Genomic DNA, 22,788 nt, shown 5'->3' with positions numbered 1-22,788 from the left:
AATCCCATTTATTCTCTCATGTGGAAAATAATTAGCACTCATCTTTCAGTTTATAAAATAGAAAATATTTGTAGTAATTTACTGAATGACATATTACTGTGACTATCAGTGATATTTTTAGCAATATCATTTTTACATTTTATTATACAGTAGTCGCCAAAATTATTAGAACACTAGTATTTTCACCAACTAAAAAATGGTTTTAAATCAGTTATTTCTATCTTTTTTACTGTCAGTAGGAAATATCGGTTTCTTTGCAACAAATAAATTTAAATAATAGAAAATATATATATTTTTAATTCTATTCCATTGACTTATTCATAATATACATGTTTCCAATGGAGATTCCAAAATCACAAATTATTTTAACAGTTTTGATGAAACATAATCTTTTAAGTTGTCCAGCTAGAAATCAGTGGAATTGTCTAAAGCAGTATTTAATAGATCACGTCCTTTTAAAACATTTGCTTTTCTTTCCCCATAGATTTCCATTGAAAATGCATTTCTTTGTAAATACTATCAACTAGTTGTAGTTTGTTTTTCCAAACTGAGACAAAATAATTTAACTATTAATATTACTTTAATGTGTATAAAGTCTCAGTAGTGCTCTTTTTTTTATATTGTTTCTCCTAGTGTTGGTGCCCTCTGCTTGGCCCAGGCCTTGTTAAAGTGCTCCATCCCTAAAAGTGTTCACAGTCGAGACGTCACCAGTGGAGTGCTGATGGAGACGGGTGGAGAGCCGCCCACTCTGACAGACTCGATCATCAGCTGGCTGGTGATGAACGAACAGAATGAGGAGACGGAGGAGAACAGCAGACCTCACCTCATTATCACCAGGTCCAGCGTCGCTGTATTACTAATAAGCATAGTATTAGGACCGCTTGGGTTTCCTTCAAAATTGCAAAAGATTTAGGTTTAGTGGTTAATAATCTTATTCAATTTCACATTTCTCCTTTGAATTTTAGCTGAAGTTGCTATTAATGTAAGTACACCAATTTCTTTTATTTATTTTTTTCTGGTCTTTGCAGGGATTTTCCACTGAACCTCATTCCTAGAATTCTGGTCTCTTTGACACTGAAGGACAGCAGAGCAGGACTGATGTTTCTGATGGGCAGCCTGAAGCCAGAGAGGTGAGTGTGGTGCACTCAGAGAACAGCTGGAGCAAAAGTACTTAGTAGTGTTGTGTACTGTGAATAATATGCAGATCAGTTATTTTTATTTTATTTTATTTTATTTTTTATTGGTTACTGCTAAATATTTATTGTTGAATTTTGTGTATGATTCATGCTACTTCAACAACAAAATAAAAATATGAATAATAATAATAATGTCAACTGTGTGGCACTAGCAATTTCTGATTTGATTTCCAGGCAATACATCTGAATGTTTGTCATTTTTATTATTTTATGGTTGCTGTTTTCGTTACAAATAACCCTTTTGGGGAGTTGCATCACTTGCCATTTTAAAAGTTGAACTAACCCACAGTATGTCAAAATAGATTTTTATTCAGAAATCAAAAGCATACTCATCATATAATATAATCATGTTTGCTAATAGCGCAGTAAGTCGAGTTTAAAAAAAGTGCTAAATGCAGAAATGTAAATGCTATTTTCAACTATTTCATTGTGAATGTGCTATTCCGTTTCTTATTAGGCAGGTTTTCATTACAGATTTGCACAAAACAAATGTGTGTTTCCATTAACCAATGTAATGCGACTAAAACGTAACCTTTTGCCTCTCGCGATAATTCATCCACAGATTTTGGTGGGAATTTGGTGGATTTTGGCTAAATTTATGGCATATGTGTGTAGTGTAATTATCCAAGCCTTAATGGTAGGGAAAGCCCCTTATACTGGAGAGCAGCCACATATGAAGAGTTTCTTGGAGGTTATAGTACATTGAAGAATGATCACATGACTTTACAGACGCCATGTGACCTGTAAATGTGCAAAAAAAAAAAATCTTTCCATTGCAGTTTTGTGAATCTTTCCTTTTTCACATTGCCTAAAAAACCACCTTATGCGAGTGTAAAAACATTTTTGCGATACATGGACGTTTTTGCTAAATTGACGCGTTTCCATTAGGTGTATTTTTCAGTCTGCAATTTCAGTTTGTGCAATTTGAAGGGGTAATGGAAACGCACCTCTTGAGATTCCAAAAAAAATGCTTAAAAGTGGTTGAAAAGTGTTCAAATGTCTAACAATATTACAAGCTAATTTTAATATTATGTCTCCGTGTCCTATACAGTTTCTGTCCACAGAGTTCTTCCTTCACTGAGGCAAAAGACAGTTTTGGGGAGATTGAGAGTCTCTTCCTTCAGTTCAGTTTTGATGACACACACTCCAATACTGGTGCTACAATTGACAAAGTGATTGTTAACTCAGAGAAACCACAGTTCACTGTTATTCAAGCTCTCAGAAGCAAATTGGAGCACAGTCTCCTGTCTGTTGCTGAGCAGCTGTTTAACTGCTACTCTCCTGATGTAAGTACAGCTGGCTCTACTATAGGATATGAATGTCAAAAGCAGCACAGCGTCTGTAGTGTCTTCATATAAATGAAGTACAGTGATTCCTCCTTACCTCACTTGACAGAGTTCAAACATTCCCCACGTGTGTGTGTTGCACTGTGTTTCTCTGCTCACTGGTGTTCTGGCTGCTTATGTGTGTACCGGGCTCCTCACAGAAGAGCAGGCCTGTCACTCTCCCCTCTTCCTAAAAGCCAAGGTGGGATTTTCCATCAATAACATCGATGAGTATAGAGGAGTATGAAGTTCACTTGCATTAAAAGATGTTATAGTAGTTTCGTTGTACTCTAATTGTGAATAAAAATCAGACCTGGCTTTCATTTATACTGTAAATGTAGAATTTCTATAATTTATATATATATATCTCCAGAAATGTGAAAAAAGGACAGTTTAAAGGGGTCATATGATGCTTTTTTTTTTTTTAAGATCATTATTTTGTGTATTTGGTGTAACAGAATATATTGAAATGCTTTAATGTTCAAAAAACAGATTATTTTTCAAATACTGTACATTATCGCAGGTCCTCTATGCCCCGCCTCTCTCAAACGTGTCATTTTCTACAAAGTCCCTCCTTCCTTTGTGATTGGCCGAACACTGCAGGCACCCGTCGGAAATGTAACGCCCTTTCCCGCATTTGAACAGTCAATAGCAAACACTTAAAATAATAACAAAACATACTTACAGTCTTTGATTCAGAAATGGCAGATTGTCGTAGCAAAGTCAGAATGACCTCCTAGGTTCACGAAACAGTCGTCCATAAAATGCATAAAATTGCTGTTCTGTTGTAACTTGTAAGTAATCTTAAAGATTCCTAAATTAATCTATTTTCAGAAGGCCAAATAAAGTGCTTTTGCTTCCGCCTAGATACACACAGCATCTCTCTGACATTCAACACTAACTGTGTTACTGAAGCCACACCTTCTTTCTTTGCTTTTCTTCTATTTTGAGACTTTAGTTTTTGCATTTTCAGGAATCGCATCTATGCTATCAGCTTGTAACACTCAAAAGAGAAAGGAAAACTTGAAATCGCATCAAATGACCCCTTTTATAAACAAATCTGTATCAGTGTTCGTATCATCGATACGGTCCTAAAGTCATTGTAATACTAAAAAAGTGGCTTTTAAACAAGCATTTAAAATGATTCAATATTTGAAGTCCTGTCTTCATGTTTTTTGCATATTGATTTGGAGATTCAATAAAAATATATTGAATGATTACAAATGTTAGGTATGGATAATCAAAAAAAAAAAAATAATAATAATAATTTTCTCTGATAATAAATTGATTGCCCCTTCTTTTGTAGGCATTGGTTCAAGAATTTAGTCACTACATATCAACGGCCAAGAGCAAACTAAATGAGAATGATACCATCAGAGCGGTTCAGTCAGTGATGCTGCTGTGCTCTGACAGTATCAGCAGAAGAGAAGAGGTAAGAAACAATAACCATATACAAGGTATGACTATCATTTCCAACGATAGTTGCTAACTAATTAGCATAGACAGATTTTCTCAATTATAATTTTAAATTCTAAAAATACTATAATAATACCACTCTGCATTATTTTATCCAAATAAATATTTTTCAGTTTTATTAGGGGTGACCCCGAATAGTCGACGAATCGATGCTTTGATTCGAGGAGCCTAATTCGACTAACAGTTGAATATTTGCGGGGTGTTATTGATTATGCCATTTTGACTATATGGGGGAGCTCAAATGTCTGATTTCACATAGCACTACCGGTTTTCTCCCATTAAGTTAATATACAGCCTATTATGATAAAGCTGTAAGTATCTGAAAAGAAAGAAGCTTAAAATTAATATTTTAAAGTGCGTCAATAAATCCATCCACCCCTATAGATTTGTGTTTCATGGATATTATTTACCTGATATAAGATGCATTTGGTTTTGAGTCAAGCACTTCATTTTTGTGTATTCATGTGGGCGGAGGTTAGTTAAAAAACTGTTTTAGTGACGTCATTCCTGCAGGAACTAGAGGGGTGTAGTCCAAACGAGTCGTTTTTTGTAGGCGAATTCTGTTAAATAAAATATCTCGCTTGGCATGGAACTTTGACCTTTAGAATTTTACAGATATTATTTATACTCTAACAACAACATTACACACTAACTAAAGTTTAAAACATGGGATCACGAAGAACGGGACCTTTTAATTTTAGGCTAACGTTATAATGAGAGAACTATTGTAAAAAAAATAAAATAAAATAAAATGGTTAATCGTTATGGTTTCGCCGATGTTAAGTGTTAGCTATCTGTTCATCAAAACATAAAACATTATTTATCCCGTTTATATATGCAAGGTGTTCGTTAGACATTTTCCGTGTGTTTTAACATCAATAATTATGTTTGGCGAATGTCTGACTTCTCTCTTATTAATTTATTTTGCCCCGCCCCCAAACATATGATTCGACTATTAGTCGAATATCGGCAAGATTCGAAAATTCCGATTCGATTATGAAAATCCTTAGTCGGGGACACCCCTAAGTTTTATGTTTTAAAACGTTAAAGTTTTTAAAGGGATAGTCCACCTAGAAATGAAAATACTGTCAACCTTCATGTTGTTCCTCAGTTGTTTGACTTACTTTCTTCTGCTGATGTATACATATGTGTGAAATAAAACTTCTTGTGAGTCGAGGTGATTTCTGACTTTAAGTTATTTTTAATGTGTTTAAGGTTGATCAGAATGGTTTATTGTTAAAGCTCCTTGTCTTGTTAATTGAAGATAGTTTTACATTTTTTTTTTTAAATAATTTTTTTAGGAGGACGAAATTTCCACCACTTCTCGCAGTTTATTCATGAAGGCTTTGCCTGTGAGGTTGCTGAATGACCTGTGTGACATATCTAAACAACTGGTGAGACTTACTTGCACCTCATCTCAGTGTTTCCTGGGTGTATTTGAAAACAATATTTTTATGATTGAGTTCCTCTAGTGCCGCCAAAATGATACACATTAACACCTTTAAATATACAAATGCATTTAAACATAGTTTCTTTCAGTTAGAAATGATACTGAGATTTTACAACCAGACTGTTATTTATCTTGCTGATCATCGAAAGCACGCTTTTTACGTTTGCAGTTAAGCAGCTCAAGTAAAAAGGACAACACAGTCATGGAGAACGACCCAATGGATGAAGATATGGATATGAGCAGAACCCAGATGGACAATCAGGAGGGCATTGATCTGTTTGAAGATGGAGATGGGACACACCACAGCACTTTCAGACCTCACCAGTCTAATGAAGAAGCTGCTGATTCAAAGCACACAGCAGGTGCTCAGAGAAATATACGCAGGGATTAATGTTGTGTGATTTCATGTTCTTCAGCAGGACACATCGTTTTTTCTTCATTTTTGATCGTAGGGACCAAGAGTGCATTATCTGAGGAACATTTATCCAGACAAGACTTGGCCTTCCTGTCCGTGCTCGGTTTCCTGTCTCTGTGTGCATCTTCAGAACTCAGCGGTGGATTCTCCTTCAAACCTCTGGACACCCAACGCAAATTGCTCAAACTGTTGGACCTCATAGACTTCTCTCAGATGCTTCACCTCCATATGGTGATTATGCTGTTTAATTTACTGATTCTAAAATAATGGAAACATAGAGTCATGAACATAAACCAGGCAAGCTCTTGACTGGTGTCCTGATATGTGGTCCACATCTTTTATTAGCACATCTTGGGTGTATCTAATGCATGTAAACTCTTTTTATTATCACTCTTTGTTTGTGTAGTATCTTTCATTGCTGAAGAAACTCCCAGCAGAAATCACATCTCTGGATCCTGAAGAATTTGACACTCTTCTAAGGCCTCTGGCGTAAGGATACCTCAATTTTTGTTCTTATGTCCTTATGTTCAGTACGGTTCACAAAATTCACGGTTCGGTTCGATACGATACACTGATGTCACGGTTCGGTTCGGTACGGTTCGGTACGTTTTAGATACAGCAAAATGTAGAAACATCTCAACTTTTCAGAATGCTGCAAGCGCACCGCGGGTCATGTGACAAGAACTAACCAATCGGCTTCATCCTTTTTCCGTAACAACGTTGAAAGCTCAGCCAAGATGAAGGAACAGCTGATCATAGTTGTATATGGATTGCAATTTTAAAATTAAATTTAGTAGCAGAGCTACTGCAAGTGATTTTTAGAGCTGCAAATCCATTTATCCTTTGCTGAAATTTCCGCGTCTTCATGGAGAGAGCAGGTCATTGTTGCTTAGCAAAGGCAGACGCCTCATGAGCACTTCTGCCCGAGCGCTTTGGAAAGGAGGAGAAAGCGGCGCGACTAGCATTTTCCACGCATTTTTAGGCGCGAGATGTGAACGGCCCCTAAGGCGCTCGCTCACTCAGCACGCGCTGAAGGCTCATTGCAAAATGTCTAATGCATTTAACAGACCAGAAATAGAAGATCCTCCAAAAACCAACAGGTCTGGTGTTTGGGTGCACTTTGGATTCCCTGTAAGCTATAATGGTGATGATAGAATGAATGGTAAATAGTAAGGTCTCATATCCGCGGCTATAACGTAAATGAAGCCTACCAGTCGCTGCGGTGATGTCTTTTGCCCTGTTTGAATCCGTTGGAAATGTCTGCATAAATGCTGCGGGGATAGTTTGTTGCGTGTATATTTCTCCTCTTTTTCGTCTTTTCCCAGATACTGACACGATAAGGTGATGTCGGCGTAAATGAGTTGATGTTTCAAGTATTCCCGCTCGTGTTTTTTTTTTATTTTTCTTCCCGTTATTTTATTGTCATGTAGCAGATGCGACATACCGTTGTTTTTTTATCCACCACTCTCTTGCCATCACCATTAAAGCTTACAAGGAATCCAAAGTGCACCCAAACACCAGACCTGTTGGTTATTGGAGGATCTTCTATTTCTGGTCTGTTAAACGCACTGGCCACCGAGTACCGTGCATGAACTGCTCGCTCACTCAGCACGTACTGAGTGAGTGAGCGCCTGACTGAGTAGCCTAACATAAACATATAAGTTGGTGTTTTTTTCTTCTTCGGGGGTGTCAGGGGCGTTGCCTGTTATATCGTTTGGGTTATTGCACTACCTTGTTGAATGCATATCATTATATTTCACTTTTTTTTTTCAAATATAATTAATTAGTCCAACGAACCGTTCGGTACATAATGCATTCAATACGAACGGTTCAATACGAATACGCGTTTCGTTACACCCCTAATATATATATATATGTATATATATATATGTGTGTGTGTGTATGCAGTGCAGTAAGATGTTTATCCTGAAAACTAGCATTACATTACTTTTTTTATTCTTTTACCATATTTTTTTACCATTAGCCGTGAATGGGTGCCATCAGAATGATAGTTCAAACAGTTGAATAATCCAGAAGTAATCCAAACCACTCCAAACCATCACGATTTTGTGAAGAGAAAAGTTAGTAAGAAACATCTATCAATAATGGTGTTTTTTTTCTCACAACTTCTGGCCAAAATAATAGTTTATAATCCATAATATCGTTTCCTCCAGTGGAAAAAGTCAATTTAAAAAGTCCATTCTGTTGTCCTGTCATATCAAAATTCACCAATACATTTGTTTAGAACTTTTCGGACTGCTTTTTTTGCTTGTAAATCGTGCTTGATCTGTACATATTTCTTTTCTGATTCAGACAAGACATTTTTTTTTTCTCTGGAGAAAGCAATTTTGTTGATAGGGGACTTATTTTAGAGGGCTATTTTAGCCAGAAACAATGTTTGGAGTTAAAAACCTCTTAATGATGGATTTGTTTATTATAAACACACAGCTTTTTATTTCATAAGACATTTAAATTGATGGATTATAGTGTGAGTTTTTTCTTTTTCTCACTCTCATTCTGACGGCACCCATTCCACGCAGAGGATCCATTTGTGAGCAAGTGATGTGAAATGCAAAATTTCTCCAAATCCGTTTCAATGACACACTTATCTACATCTTGGGTGTCAAAATGTAAGTAACGTTTCCAATAACTTTTGTTGCGATGTCTTTTGGTTTTCCATACAGAGATGTTTGTTCTCTATATCGGCAAGACCAGGAGGTGTGTGCTGCCATCCTGTGCTCTCTGCTGCCGTCCATCCGCTGCCTGGGCCGCACTCCTTCTGTGAGCCAGCAGGAAGATGAGATGGCACATATCAAAGGAGCTCTGCTCAAAGTCATATCAGGATTCTGGTGAGCTACAGAGGATATAATGTGCAATGATAGTACTGTGGTATGTTGAAGCAATAAGCCCCAAGAAGTCATAGTTGACAGTGAATTTATAGCCGCTAATGGGTGTTGTTAGGCACGACGAATAGAGATTATTTAAAAACTTCTTTAGGTTCAGTTATATTCACTTTCTCTGTACAGCATCTTGGGTAAATCTGGCAAATGTACTTCAGCTGTGAGAGTGGCACTAAGGCAATGTTTACTGGCTTTGCTGGAGGTAAGTACAGTGTAATGTTTATTTTAGTATAAATAGTACAATACATTATTAATTTGCTATTGTAATAATACTATTACTATTAAATAACAGTCAGTTACGTCATATTTCATGTTTTATAAGGTGGACCCGTGCTGTAAGTGGGCGGAGCTAACACTGCGGGAGGAGGTGCTGCCGGTTTCTGTGGTTCTCTCCTCTCATTTAGCAGATGCCCATCACCACGTGTGTATGTTGGCAGCACTGTCCGTGGAGAGGTTAGCTGAGCTTAACCAAATTTTGCTGTAAAAGCTAATTTAATCTAATTCACTTGAAACTGGTCTTCCATTATTCACATGAACTTTTCAATTCTAGCTTGTTCCTTACAAAAGGACCGGATGGCAGTGGGACGATGATGCTTCCGCTAAAGAACCAGCAGATGGCCTTTGAGAATATTTACCTCAAGGCTCAGGAAGGAATGAGGGGGCAGGTAAAACTCCTTTACCTTCATTTGACTGATAGTTCAACCATACATATTTTTTGGCTGGTATGGCATGTATACGACATCGTTTTGTGTTGGTTTCGTGGGGATGCAGATATTTCTTAATGCGAGGGGGAAAAAAAAGTTTGGATAGTGAAAGATCTGGCTTAGTGTGGACGTAGCCAAACTATGCGTAATAAAGCATTACTCCAGTCTCTCTGATTTCAGTTTGTATTCTTTGTCAACATTGTGTAAGATTATTGTGCTGAGAAACATCCAGTGGTTTTCTTGCATCGGCACTTGCATGTAAACCCTAATAATGAGTTTTTATAATTATTATAAATCATAATTAAAGACTATTTTGGATAATTATCAGCCTTTTGCTTTACACTGTCAGAAGTTACAAAATTGTAATCAAAGTTAAATATGGTGTCAATTGATTGCTATGAATTCTCTGTCGTGTTATATCGTTGCAAACTTTTGATGGCATAAAGAAGGTGTCTTAATAGTAATTATATTCTCAGAACTAGGTGAAAGTAATTTATGATGTAACCAATCAAATAAAAAACTAGGGTTGTTATAACAAAATGTCAGTACCAATACCAGTGAATTTCCAGGATTCTCGATATAAGTTTTAAATCAATGCCACAGCAAAAACAAATATGCATACTCCCTTATTTTTACATATTAGTGTACATATAAAATAAATTCTGTACATTTATTAATGTTAAATTTAAACCATGTCAAGTAGCAATCAGTTTCTCAAGGACATACGTTTTCCAAGTAATTAAACAGAAATAAAATTTAAACTAAAACATCTCAGTATTTTTGTTTTATTATTTTTTTATTTTATGTTTATGTATTTCATGTTTGAAATCCCTTCTGCCTGTCATTCTGTCATTTTGTTCTTCAACAGAAAAACTGTCCTTCAGAAGACCTACCCGACGAGACCTTTAATCGACGGGCAGTCTTGCTGAAAAGTGTCTCGATGGTGATGTCCTGCAGTCCTGTGTGTGAGAAGCAAGCTCTGTTTGCACTCGTTCAGTCCTACAAGGAGAACAGCATTGATGAGCAGCTAATCAAAAAGGTCGAGATACAGTATGTAACGATGTTCAGATGTTCCTGACTATACTCCATTAAAAGAGAATTGAAGAACTTCCTCTGACCCCTGCAGGTGCTGAGAGGTGTGTCCCGGTCACTTGGGTACAGGGACTCTAAGAGTTTAATTCATGCACACCTGTATTATCTAGTGGCCGAGTGGCTGAACCAAAAACAGTCCGATGCAAGTTACACACTACAGTCCTTCCCCTACACATTACTGGACTACTGCAGTCTGGAAGAGTTTTACAGGTATATGATACTATAATGATCTTGTTTACATGTGTGGACTGGTCACTAGGGCAAATCTCATGGAAACGTGCTGGTCATATTTTATCTTAATTCAAAAGTAATGATGTATTGCATATATACAGTGGGGCTCGAAAGTTTGGGCACCCCTTGCAGACTCTGTGAAAATGTGAGTAATTTTCAAAAAATAAGAGAGATCATACTAAATGCATGTTATTTTTTATTTAGTACTGTCCTGAGTAAGATATTGTACATAAAAGATGTTAACATTTAGTCCACAAGACAAAAAAATTGCTGAAATTATTAAAATAACCCTACTCAAAAGTTTGGGAACCCTTGGTTCTTAGTACCGTGTTCTGTTACCTGATGATCCTCGACTGTCTTTCTGTTTTGTGATGGTTGTGCATGAGTCCCTTGTTTGTTCTGAACACTTAAACTGAGCAGCGTTCTTCAGAAAAATCTTTAAGCTCCTGCAGATTCTTCAGTTTTCCAGCATCTTTACATATTTGAACTCTTTCAAGCAGTGACTTTATGATTTTGAGATACATCTTTTCACACTGAGGACATTTGAGGGACTCAAACACAACTATTTAAAAAGTTTCAAACATTCACTGATGCTCCAGAAGGAAACAAGATGCATTAAGAGCTGAAAAAAACCTTTGAACACGATGAAGATGGCCAAATTTGTCTTATTTTGTTGAAATACATTTTTTTTACATTTAGTTCTGCCCTTCGTAAGCAACAGAAGATACTTGTATGTTTCCCGGTACACAAATTAAGTACAATTTACCTTGATCTTCAAATTCCAAAAGTTTTCACCCCCAGCTCTTAATGCATCTTGTTTCCTTCTGGAGCATCAGTGAATGTTTGAATCTTTTTAAATAGTTGTGTTTGAGTCCCTCAAATGTCCTCAGTGTGATAAGGTGCATCTCAAAATCATAAAGTAACTGCTTGAAAGGGTTCAAATATGTAAAGATGTTGGAAAACTGAAGAATCTGCAGGAGCTTAAAGATTTTTCTGAAGAACGCTGCTCAGTTTAACTGTTCAGAACAAACAAGGGACTCATGCACAACCATCACAAAACAGAAAGACAGTCGAGGATCATCAGGGAACAGCACACAGTATTAAGAACCAAGGGTTCCCAAACTTTTGAGTGGGGTTATTTTAATAATTTCAGCAATTCTTTTGTCTTGTGGACTAAATGTTACCATCTTTTATGTACAATATCTTACTCAGGACAGTACTAAATAAAAAAAACATGCATTTAGTATGATCTCTCTTATTTTTTGAAAATTACTCGCATTTTCACAGATTCTGCAAGGGGTGCACAAACTTTCGAGCCCCACTGTAGTATAAGTCGTCTATTTTAGGACCATTTATTTAATGTCAAGTTATCACTTTTCAGAAAACTTTTACATAGGGGTTCTCCTGTAATTATATTGTAATTACGTATCCAAATTTCAGGTCATCCTATCATGTGCTGATCCCACACCTGGTCTTCCTGAATGATTTCGAGGAGGTGAAATCCATCGGCGCTCACTTGGATCAGGACTGGAAGCAGCTGCTGGCGAATTGCTTTCCCAAGATCATGGTCAACATCCTGCCCCACTTTGCCCTCGCTGGGCAAGACACCCATGTGGCTCAGCAGAGAGAGAAAGCTCACAGGGTGTATGATATACTGACAAACAGCAACTGCCTGGGAAAACAGGTGAGGATGCACATAACTGGTTTTAGTACAGTGCTGATCTACACTTAGACTGGCTTATATCTTCTGTAGATGGAGTTAAAAAGTGTTACACAGCTCAAGAATTATTTCTATACACACACAGATAAATGTGTTCTTTGCACTGAAATCTTCTACAACTTATTTTTTGTCATTCAGCAAATTGACAGTTTGATTTGCAACAACCTGGCTGACATTGTGGTGGAGCTGTTAATGACACTGCATGAGACAGAAGGGGCGGCAGCGGGTGGAGGAGACCTACAGAAATTTACTGGGTATATTTTCATGCCATATAACAGATCAAAGGGATTATATCATGAGGAATATACTTCTGTTTTCCATTTGAGATAAAATAGATCAAATAATTGAAACATTCTGTAAAAATCTTTCTCTGTATCTCATTTGTCATGTGCCGTCCTATTACAGGTACACTGACATTCAAATATTTAAGATCAGGAAGATTTTTTATGTTTTTTAATGGAGATCAAGACAGAGAAAAATACAGAAAAAAACTGTTGTATTGTGAACTTCAAATATTGGTTTCCTATTTATTATGCTTTGATATATAATTTATTTCTGAATTTTCATCAGCCATTACAGTGTCACATTATCCTTCAGAAATCATTTTAAAATGCTGATTTTGAAACCGTTGTGCTGCTTAATATATTTGGAATCTGTCATACTTTTTTCTTTGATTAATAAAAATGTAAAAAGAAAAGCAATTAGTGATAATAAAACTCTTTTCTATGGAAAAACACCTCAATTTTTATCTCACAATTCAGATTTTTTTTTCTCAGAATAATTCTGATTTTATAACATGCAGTTGCAAATTATACATCCAAAATTGTTATAAAGTTAAAATTGTGAGTTATAAAGTCGCAATTCTGAATTTTTTTCTTGCAATCGTGAATTTATACTTCGTGATTCTGTCTTTCTTTTTTTCTCACAATTGCAAGTTCATGTCTCGCAATTCATATTTTTTTTCTCACAATTGCGATTCAGAAAAACTGCAAGATAAAAAGTCACAATTACCTTGTTTTATATTTTATTACCTGGCGGAAACGGGCTTCCATCTTATCTTGCTATTTCAGTTTTTGTACCATCGAGCATAGGAAACCCTATTGGAAACAAAAGAAATTTCACAAACATGTTTTAATTTTTGTAATCAGAGAGTTGGATCCTGCTCCAAACCCACCGTTCTTCAGCTCGTATGTGATCAGAGCCACGCTGGACTACCTGAGCAAATGCCACAGTGCCACTCACAAGTCTCTGGTGGCTATCCTGTCCAAGACTCCTGTGAGCCTCCCACGCAATCTTGCATATTCATTTTATACCTGAGCATCTGCTTATTTCTTTATAAAACTCCTGCGTCCATCTGTGTCGTGCATGTTTCAGATGTCCATTCAGAAGATTCTCATAGCAATCTGTCAGAAGGCTGCTGAGACCACCAACGGTTACGAGAGGCACCGCATACTGATGATGTACCACCTGTTCGTCAGCCTGCTGCTCAGAGAGGTGAAGGACGGGCTGGGCGGAGCCTGGGCCTTTGTGCTGCGTGACATCATCTATACACTCATTCACCACATCAACAGCAGGTCTGTGCGCACACACAATTAGGGATGTTTTAGGGGTATATATAGTGGTGGCCAAAATGATTAAACACTATTTTAACACCATTATTACAATTAAATGTAAACTGGTCTGTGGTTCATGTTATGAGGGCTTCTTCTCTGCTGTAGGTCACGTCAGCAGGATGAGGTGTCCGCTCGGAGTCTGTCCCTGTGTTGTGACTTGTTGTCTCTGGTCTGTCAGACGGCGGTCCAGTACTGTGATGATGCTCTAGAGAGCCACCTGCAGGTTATTGTTGGTACTCTCACAGCACAGGTCACGGATCAGTCTGCCATATCTCAGCAGGTGAGAGGGACGAGTGAATGAATGAGCATGAAGTGTTAACTTCAGGTCACAAGCTGTTATGTTATAATGTATTAAAGGAGGTCTTAAGTTTAGCTAATCATGAAGCTAATGTGTTGATTGTTGCATTATATTTAGATCTACTCCTGTAGCATTCATATCAAGGCTGCAGCTGAACACAGTCATGTCAGTCCCTCCAGAAAAACACAGATTTTTTTTGTGATTGTTGCGGGCAAAAATCCTTGATTTTGCGGCATGTTTTCTTAAAAAATGTGATGGAATATGAGGGATATTTTTGCAACTTTATGCGATGAAATTGCGTGAACTTGCAAAAACTGCGGTTTGATGAAAAAGAGAAAAAAAGGTGATTCCCCCAACACCTTTTTCTCACTAGGCTACTACCTTAATTTTAAAGAGTAATTTCTTATTACTTCCTATGATAAGCGAGCATACTAAATCACAGAATATTTAAGTTGCAATCTCTTACTGCAACGTAAATTATTTTACATACTACTAATATAATTACAACTGTAAGTTTTTAGTACTGTTCTGTAACAAAAAAAGTGCAATCGTACAACTGTAAAGTTGCATCAACTTCTGAATGAAACTACAACAGTGTTAGTAGCCTAGTGATAAGGGGGTGTTGGGGGAATCACCTTTTTTTTCTCTATTTCATCAAACCGCAGTTTTCGCAAGTTCTCGCAATATAATTTGGCTCCACTGTCATGTAACAAATCGGGAAACTGCTTCGCGCGTTTTTCTGCGCTTATTTTTGTTGCCAAATAAGAATGATTTGCACGCTTCAAGTTTCACCCAAGTTTCACCGCGGGGTTTGCAGATGATGTTCACGTCATGTAATTACGTCACTTCATAAGGTTCCCATGGCAATAGGGGGGAAATGGCGCTTTACTTGTGTGAAGTAAACGCAACATTTTTCAACTTTCTGCTAATATATATGTGAGTTTTTTGCAATGAAAATACAGGGATTATGAAATCATGCTAGCCCCGCATATTTTGCTTTCTGAAATCGGCCATTTATTCCGCAAAAGAGCGGCGTATTTGAAAAAATGCAAACCCGCATAAATATGCGGCCTTTGGCTGATTATGCATTAAATATGCGATCGCATAATCACGTTTTTCTGGAGGGACTGTCATGTCTACTGAGTGAAAACACAATGTAAATAAGAGATCCGTTGATCAGTGTAAACCGTTTCAATGGTTATAATCAGAGATTCGGCAAAAATGCAGAAATCCAATCACTGCTCCAACAATTATAAAGAGAATGATCTTTGATCAATTTCTGAATATAAAATAATAACTGTATAGATAACAGATGGGTTTAAACTCAACAAGCAGGAGCAGCGCTTAAGTTGATTGTTTTTAGTTGTTTAGACCACACAATGATTCCCGTTAAGGGGCGAATTCTCCCGATTTCAAACCATGGCATTTCAGAAGGTTAGGATAGAATTATTCATATTACTACTGTTCTAGTGTGTTTTCACATTGATCTTTCACCTTAAATTAATGAGAGAAGTTGTCCTCTGTGTATATGTGTTTACAGGGCTGTGCATTGTAGCTAAAGGAAATTATTTAATATTTTCATGATATTGATGTCTCTATATTATTATACTTATGTATTTGTTCTGGAATTACTTCATTTAAAAAAAAAAATATTTAAATGCAATAAATATATATTTTACATGAATATAGTACATGTAAAAGTCTAATCTGAAATTAATTCTTAATTCTCATTCAGAAAAAGTAATGGAAAAATGATGGTGTGTCAAAATGTCAACCTAAAAAAAAAAAAACTGATTTACTGAAGACTGATTTTATTTCTAAATGTTATCTCTGATGTTAAGGTTTTAAGTCAAGAATGTAAAACTGGTTTGCAGTACTGATTTAAAGTCAATGTTGGTTAGTTTTATATCACTAACAGAATAATAATGCATTTATTGTAAATATGTCTCCTAGCCCTATTCTCATATGTGATTTGATTGGTTATTCAGCAGGGAATTATAACACATTGTATGCTTTTAGGTCCTCAGTCTACTAAGGTTCCTGGTGATTGAAAACCCGGAGAACAGCATGTTGAGAAATGCCATACCCCTATTGGAGCCTTTTCCAGACCGAGCACACTTTAGAGATCTGAGAGCCGCCCAGCACGCTCTCAAATACAGCTCAGGAGCCTTCACTCTCAGACAGGTCAACATTACAGTCTTTTTCAGAAATGCTGTATAGACCCACATTATTTACATTTTACATTACATTTACATTTAGACATTTAGCAGATGCTTTTATCCAAAGCGAATGAGGACAATGGAAGCAATCAAAACCAACAAAAGAACAATGATGATGTGCAAGTGCTATGACAAATCTCAGTCAGTCCAATGCAGTACATATAGCAAAGTTTTTTTATTTTTATTATATAATAAATAAAAGGAAAACCAATATAACAGGAAAAAAATAGAGCAACTTTCATATGTTATTTAACATCAAATGTCCATCTGTTGCATTGTGGGATTATCATGAACTAAGTTGAAGTTGAATTGAAGTAATTGTTTCATGGTCATATTTTTCAGATTTAATTGACATAGATGATGCAAGATATGCCTAAACATTGACAATTCTGCTCCTCCCTCCCGTTTTTTTGTCTTTTGCAGGAAATTGAGCATTTTCTGTCAGTAACATCCTGTGATTCTTTGCCCCTGGCCCGTTTGGAAGGGTTGAAAGATCTAAAAAGGCAACTTCACAGCCATAAACAGCAGATAGGACAACTCTTGAAAGAATGCCATGGTCAGAATCATATTATTCTTATGCAATCGTAGTGTCCTAATGCTTCATGTCCATATCTGATATCTGTGTTTGTTTAGCTGATCCTGCCAGCTGTATTTTGGTTAAGTTGGTTCTTAACCTTCTTCAGCTTTGCAAAATCGCAGCGAACCATCCTGGTGGAGGAGACATCTTGAGTAAGTGCTTTTCAGTGTTGACATGCAATATAAGAAATGAACTGGCATGACGAGTGCAGTTTTTATGACGTGTTGATGTATGATGAAATTGCAAAAGGATGTGTTGTCATCCTTTTTTTTTTTTTTATGTGAACCGTAATTTACTGTTTATATTATCAGCTGGAGGACAGGTGGAGCTTTTTATTGGAGACAAATTACTAAAATGATTCCGACTTATACACCAATACCATTTCTGATTCTGATTGCACAAAAAGACTGATTTGTAATCTGTTGAAATTTCGATTTAGTCGTTAATTAAATAACCTGTGTCGCCTATGTATTTTTATTTTTATTTTTCACTTTTCCAAATGTTTATTTTCTTATTTTATTTATCATTTACTCTTCAGAGGCTGCCGGCCGGTGCCTAGGAGAACTTGGTCCAGTTGACTTATCATCCATTGCCTTGCATTATGGGAAAGACCAGCTGTATGCCAGAGCGGCCGATTTGTCTCCTGACGTTCGTTTTCAGTGGATCTTCATCATCCTGAACTGCATGGACAATGCTCTCACGCATCACAGGCACTTCATTACAACTTAATTATCAGATCTTACACTTTCACACTGTCCTTAGATCAAGAAACTATTTCTAGACTTTGCTTTCTGATAGCAATAATTATGAAAGTGCTTGCACCAATTAGATCATAATTCTGTGTCTTATCTTTTTTATTTCAGTATTGCAGTGCGTCAGGCTGCTGGGATATGTCTGAAGGACATATTGGCCACTCAGTGTGGGATTGAATTTGGGGAAATGTATAAAATCAAAAGGGACCCTCTGCTGGCATATCTAAACCCCTTCCGCTCTGCCAAGAAGAGGGCAAGTCTTTCACATCGGCAAAACACTTTTGATTCCAACTGCATGCTAAATATTTGTGAACTGCGAAACCATTAATGATCAAATGAGTGAATGACATCAAAAAGAATCTTTGTAGAAAAAAAAAGTTATGCATAAAGTGGTCCATTCCTTCTCAAAACTGTCATTTTTTTTGGGACCACCCATTACTGTACACTTAGTGTGTCTTTCTTGTCTGGCGCACCAAATTGCAGTCTCTACTAGGGCTGCACGATATTGGGAAAAAATGGCATTGCGATATTTTATTTTTCTGCAATATATATTGCGATATGAAATCTAATCTAATTTTTTCTTACAAACAAAAATGGGGTGAGCACACTTACGTTCTCATTTTAAATGATTTAAACATCGACACCATCATGTCAATTGATTAATATGCGCGAGGGAGAGAGAGCAAGACAGCGCTCGTGTTGTTTGAAGACAGCTCGCTCTCTCTCTCGCTCTGTCTCTTTTGCTCTGTCTCTCTCTCTCACACGCGCGCACTCTCGCACTCTCTCTCTCTCTCTCTCTCGCTCTCTCTCTTTTGCGTGCTCCGCGAATCACATTCGTCAAGGGCTGGGGAGCAGCTGGCCCGTACAGTTAATGAATAACGGATCAACCACGACAGCCAACATCGCACATCCTGCGATGTGACTATCGTGGATTCGTACATCGCGATATCGATGCTTAAACGACACATCGTGCAGCCCTAGTCTCTACTAATGAGCTGGTGAATTGAATTAGGTGTGTTAGATAATGGCGACGTACAAAATGTGCAGGGGTCTTGGGACAGGTTTGGGAATAACTGCCTTATAGGATTAATCTCTTCTTTTATACAGGAGACCATCGTGAGTATGGAAGTGACCTCAGAGTCTAGACATAGGCTGGACAATTCTGAACTGTGGTTAGTGCAACCTGGTGGAAACAAGGACTGGTTAAAGAACCTGTCTATGGCTCTGTTAGACAGTGGAGGTGTCCGCAATGAGGCTCTGCTCCTCACCAGACCTTTATGCGAGGTACACTGACGAAATAGTAGCCATGCTGTCTTTTGAGGATCCATTATAATGGTTTATAATGGTCTCAGATCACATGGAAAACAGAGTCTGAGTGAAAAACTCTTTTACTGCTGTAGGTAAAAACCGATTTCTGTCAGAGGATGCTGCCACTCTTTGTTCATGATATTCTTCTGGGAGATGTGGATGGTTCCTGGAGGCAGCTGTTATCCACACACATCCAGAGTTTCTTCAGTCAGTGCCGCAGACCCTCCACCCCCACCAGCCGCCCCACCACCCCCATGCTCTCTGATTCAGGTGCAAAGCTATTTGATAGGAGCTGAAGTGGTGACTGTGATATAAAAGGTTGGTCTGCAGCAATGTCTCTTTTTTTTCCTGTTTGAACAGGGAACAGTATTGATGTTGGCAACCAGAGCCAGGTAGACAAAACCTCACTCCGCAGCATGCTGGCAGTCATAGACTATCTCAGGCAACAGAGCCGCCCCGTGGCACCTGGAAGGTTGGACAAGTTTTCATTCTATGGATCCAAAGCAGTATATAATTCTAGATGTTATTTTTGAATATGCTTTCACACTTATTGCCAGTGCTGCAAGTATAGGTGCTGTCACATTTATCATTCAGGCCTGGTTCTACAGGGTGATAGATGATGCTAAGCACGAGAGCTGTCAAAAAGAAAAAAGAATTTCCAATATATGTCGAATTTAAAATAAAAATCCACCTTTGAATGCAAAAACTTTACATTGACATTTTAGGAGTGTGTCAGGCAGCCCTATCAATGGCACACATGATGCGATGACGAGGTAGGTGTCACCAGAGATGTTCACAAGTCTTTAACTTGGAGTCCGAGTTCAGTCTGAAGTCTTTGTCTCTGGAGTCTGAGTGAAGTCTCGCGTCTTTGGTCACGAGACCGAGTCAAGTCATTTAATGGTTCACTAAAAAAATCCCATTCATAATCCTCATGCATTGAAATCTTCCTATTTACGCAGCTGTTTTATAGGCTATAGACAAAATATATTATCTGTGATCTTTTTTTTTTCTTTTCTTTTTTTTTAAAGAGGTGTTAAGATGTAAGGTTAATGTACATCCAGCCTGTAATTTATATAATTTATATGTTTTAATCCATTACCATGTTCAGAACCTTTTTTCTGTAATCAAATTCTATAATAAGAGTCAGATCTACCATGACACCCAAGGAAATATTTGAGACAGATATTACAAAATCATACAAATAAAGTATTTCTATATGATATAAGTCAGGGGTATTCATTAAAGTTACAAGAGGCACAGCCTTTGTATTGTCTTCCAAGCAAAGGCCAGGACAAAAAAATCAATCAATAAATCAATCAATACATTTTGACATGTATTGTATTTTTACATTTAGATACATGCAACCATGTGGCAAAAAAAAAAAAAAGTTCAGGGTTTTCCTCCAGAAATCTATACTATTTTAATATTTTACATAGAAGCAGTATTTAGCCTACTAAAAACAATGTAGCTACAGTAGTCAAAACATTCTCATCTTGAGCAGAAAAGAAATATAAACTGTTAGTTCCATCCCAGCCATCTTAACAACAATTTTCCCAATTATAATAAGGGCTACATATATATACAGGCTATATTATACAGATTAATAATGCTAATAATGCTAAATGTAGCTCAGAAATGTCTTGTCACATCTGGTTTAAATAATCAGAGTAATAGGTAGATAAATAGATAGTAAGAAAAATAACTACATTTTGCAGCATTGTTGTGTTCTGCTGTGTTAGAGTGAAAGTAATCTATAGTTTTGATTTTCATCCGTAGCTTCCCCCTAACTGAAATTGCAAAATTCTAATTTAGCTATTTTGACAGCCCTACTAAGCACCCTCAAATGAACGCAATAGCACCTCAGTTAAAGCTGTAATTATGAGATTTCATTGCATATTTGGCAAACTATCCAGTGTGTAATGTTTTGCACTCTGGGAGATCCTTTGTCTATTTATTTGCGCCGTTGAGCAATGTAGATAATCGCAGACATAATCTGCTTATTTCTTGAATGCAACAGCGGATCAGTTACTTTATTCCTGTTTAAGTTAGAAATAAGAATCTCCTTAGAATAATAATTTTTTTTTTTATATATATAAAATAGAAATGTTACAAGTGTCTACTGTCACTTCTGATCAATTTAACATCCTTGCTGACTACAAGTATTATATGCATTAGTGTACTTGCTTACTGAGAAAAGATAAAATATTTTATCGTGACATAAGTCATTTCACCATGAAATATGAAAACAGTCAAAACAATACATCATGGACAAAAAGCTGATGACTTAAAAAAAAAAAGCATAACAGACATGAATGTGATATATGTACTGCATACACTGTTTGACATCTGTCAGTCAACAAATTAAAATTTATTTGAGAAAAACTCAGGTGAAATGAATCAGATGAATTTTGCTGATTGGAGCGACAACAGAAAATGTCGCAGAATCTTTTCTGTGTTACCAATTGTTTTTTTTGATCATTTGTAATGACATCTTGTTAAATAGTTAAAACACACTGTTACATTCTCACAAATTGTACTCTGCACTAATTATGGATTCAACTTTGACGTTGTATTTTTAAAGTAATGAATATGGGACGGTGTGTGAGTCAAATTTTTGGCTGGATCTAAATTATCTGGAGGTGGCTGGAGCCGCTCAGATGTGTTCTGCACATTTCACTGCCCTCCTGTACTCTGAGATCTACGTGGACAAGATCAGATCCAACATGGAGCAGACCCGAAGGTACTGCCAGTGACTCTCTGCTTACTGTTGGGCTTCATGTAATGTGTCATCTACCTAATACTGTGTACAATAATCATGACCATGGTGTTCTAGATTCATTAGTTATTTTGAAGAGCTGTGTGGTGACCAGATGCTTGTGTTTGTATCAGGTCACAGTCTCGAGCGTCGAGACGGATCACGTTTGAGGAGAGCAGCCAGACACTGTCCATCAGCAGTGTGAATGAAAAGAGTTTAGAAGACTCTGGCATCAGTCTCCAGGTGGGTGATGGGTATCAGAGCAACAGCCGTTTCTCTTTTTCTCTCAAAGCATATTGCAAAATAAAAATAAAAAACACTAGAGATGTTCATTTAACCGCTTACCGACCATTAAGAATTTTGACCGATTAATATAATCAGTTGAACAGTTTAAAAAGACATTTATTCATTTTTTTCAGCAATTTATCAGAATATTTAAAAAAAGGTTTGCTGCATGGTTAAAATATTCTGCGCGTAGGCTATAGGCTAGTCGCATTTGATCATTTCATTCAGAAATATAGTCTTAATGCCGACGTGAAATGTTTACAAACATTATAATAAACACTGTAAACATAGCTAGTCTATTTTAGTTCCCCTCACTCCACAACAAATACTTTCAATTAACAGAATTAAAAAAATATAAGAAGCCAGCAATATAAATTTCAAGCTAAAACAAATTAATTTAAGCTAAAATTAATTAGAATTTAATTTAACGAAACTGAAATCAAAATCAAATGTTTCCATATTCCCGATGTAT

The 22,788-nt window shown here is 36.8% G+C and overlaps 1 protein-coding gene across 4 annotated transcripts in view; it reads left to right on the top strand.

The window, feature by feature from the left end:
- The window catches only part of atm (ATM serine/threonine kinase), a 57,849-nt gene that overhangs the window by 10,992 nt on the left and 24,069 nt on the right, over positions 1–22,788 (top strand). For all 4 annotated transcript variants that reach the window (XM_052576106.1, XM_052576105.1, XM_052576108.1 and 1 more), the window contains 30 exons: positions 634–837; positions 1,029–1,130; positions 2,248–2,482; positions 2,592–2,723; positions 3,828–3,953; positions 5,299–5,391; positions 5,617–5,809; positions 5,900–6,093; positions 6,269–6,351; positions 8,547–8,711; positions 8,889–8,964; positions 9,085–9,215; positions 9,313–9,427; positions 10,335–10,505; positions 10,593–10,768; positions 12,230–12,473; positions 12,648–12,763; positions 13,658–13,784; positions 13,884–14,083; positions 14,228–14,402; positions 16,440–16,604; positions 17,063–17,195; positions 17,273–17,368; positions 17,755–17,926; positions 18,080–18,221; positions 19,076–19,252; positions 19,369–19,546; positions 19,637–19,748; positions 21,858–22,016; positions 22,166–22,274. In XM_052576106.1, coding sequence (XP_052432066.1) covers positions 634–837; positions 1,029–1,130; positions 2,248–2,482; positions 2,592–2,723; positions 3,828–3,953; positions 5,299–5,391; positions 5,617–5,809; positions 5,900–6,093; positions 6,269–6,351; positions 8,547–8,711; positions 8,889–8,964; positions 9,085–9,215; positions 9,313–9,427; positions 10,335–10,505; positions 10,593–10,768; positions 12,230–12,473; positions 12,648–12,763; positions 13,658–13,784; positions 13,884–14,083; positions 14,228–14,402; positions 16,440–16,604; positions 17,063–17,195; positions 17,273–17,368; positions 17,755–17,926; positions 18,080–18,221; positions 19,076–19,252; positions 19,369–19,546; positions 19,637–19,748; positions 21,858–22,016; positions 22,166–22,274 — 4,501 coding nt within the window. The remainder of the gene's footprint in view (positions 1–633; positions 838–1,028; positions 1,131–2,247; positions 2,483–2,591; positions 2,724–3,827; positions 3,954–5,298; positions 5,392–5,616; positions 5,810–5,899; positions 6,094–6,268; positions 6,352–8,546; positions 8,712–8,888; positions 8,965–9,084; positions 9,216–9,312; positions 9,428–10,334; positions 10,506–10,592; positions 10,769–12,229; positions 12,474–12,647; positions 12,764–13,657; positions 13,785–13,883; positions 14,084–14,227; positions 14,403–16,439; positions 16,605–17,062; positions 17,196–17,272; positions 17,369–17,754; positions 17,927–18,079; positions 18,222–19,075; positions 19,253–19,368; positions 19,547–19,636; positions 19,749–21,857; positions 22,017–22,165; positions 22,275–22,788) is intronic.

This window comes from Carassius gibelio, chromosome B15 (genome assembly GCF_023724105.1).
Source record: "Carassius gibelio isolate Cgi1373 ecotype wild population from Czech Republic chromosome B15, carGib1.2-hapl.c, whole genome shotgun sequence".
In the NCBI taxonomy this organism is placed as follows: domain Eukaryota; kingdom Metazoa; phylum Chordata; class Actinopteri; order Cypriniformes; family Cyprinidae; genus Carassius; species Carassius gibelio.
The sequence above is the reverse complement of the archived record's forward strand: the minus strand, read 5'-3'. Positions and strand labels throughout refer to the sequence as shown.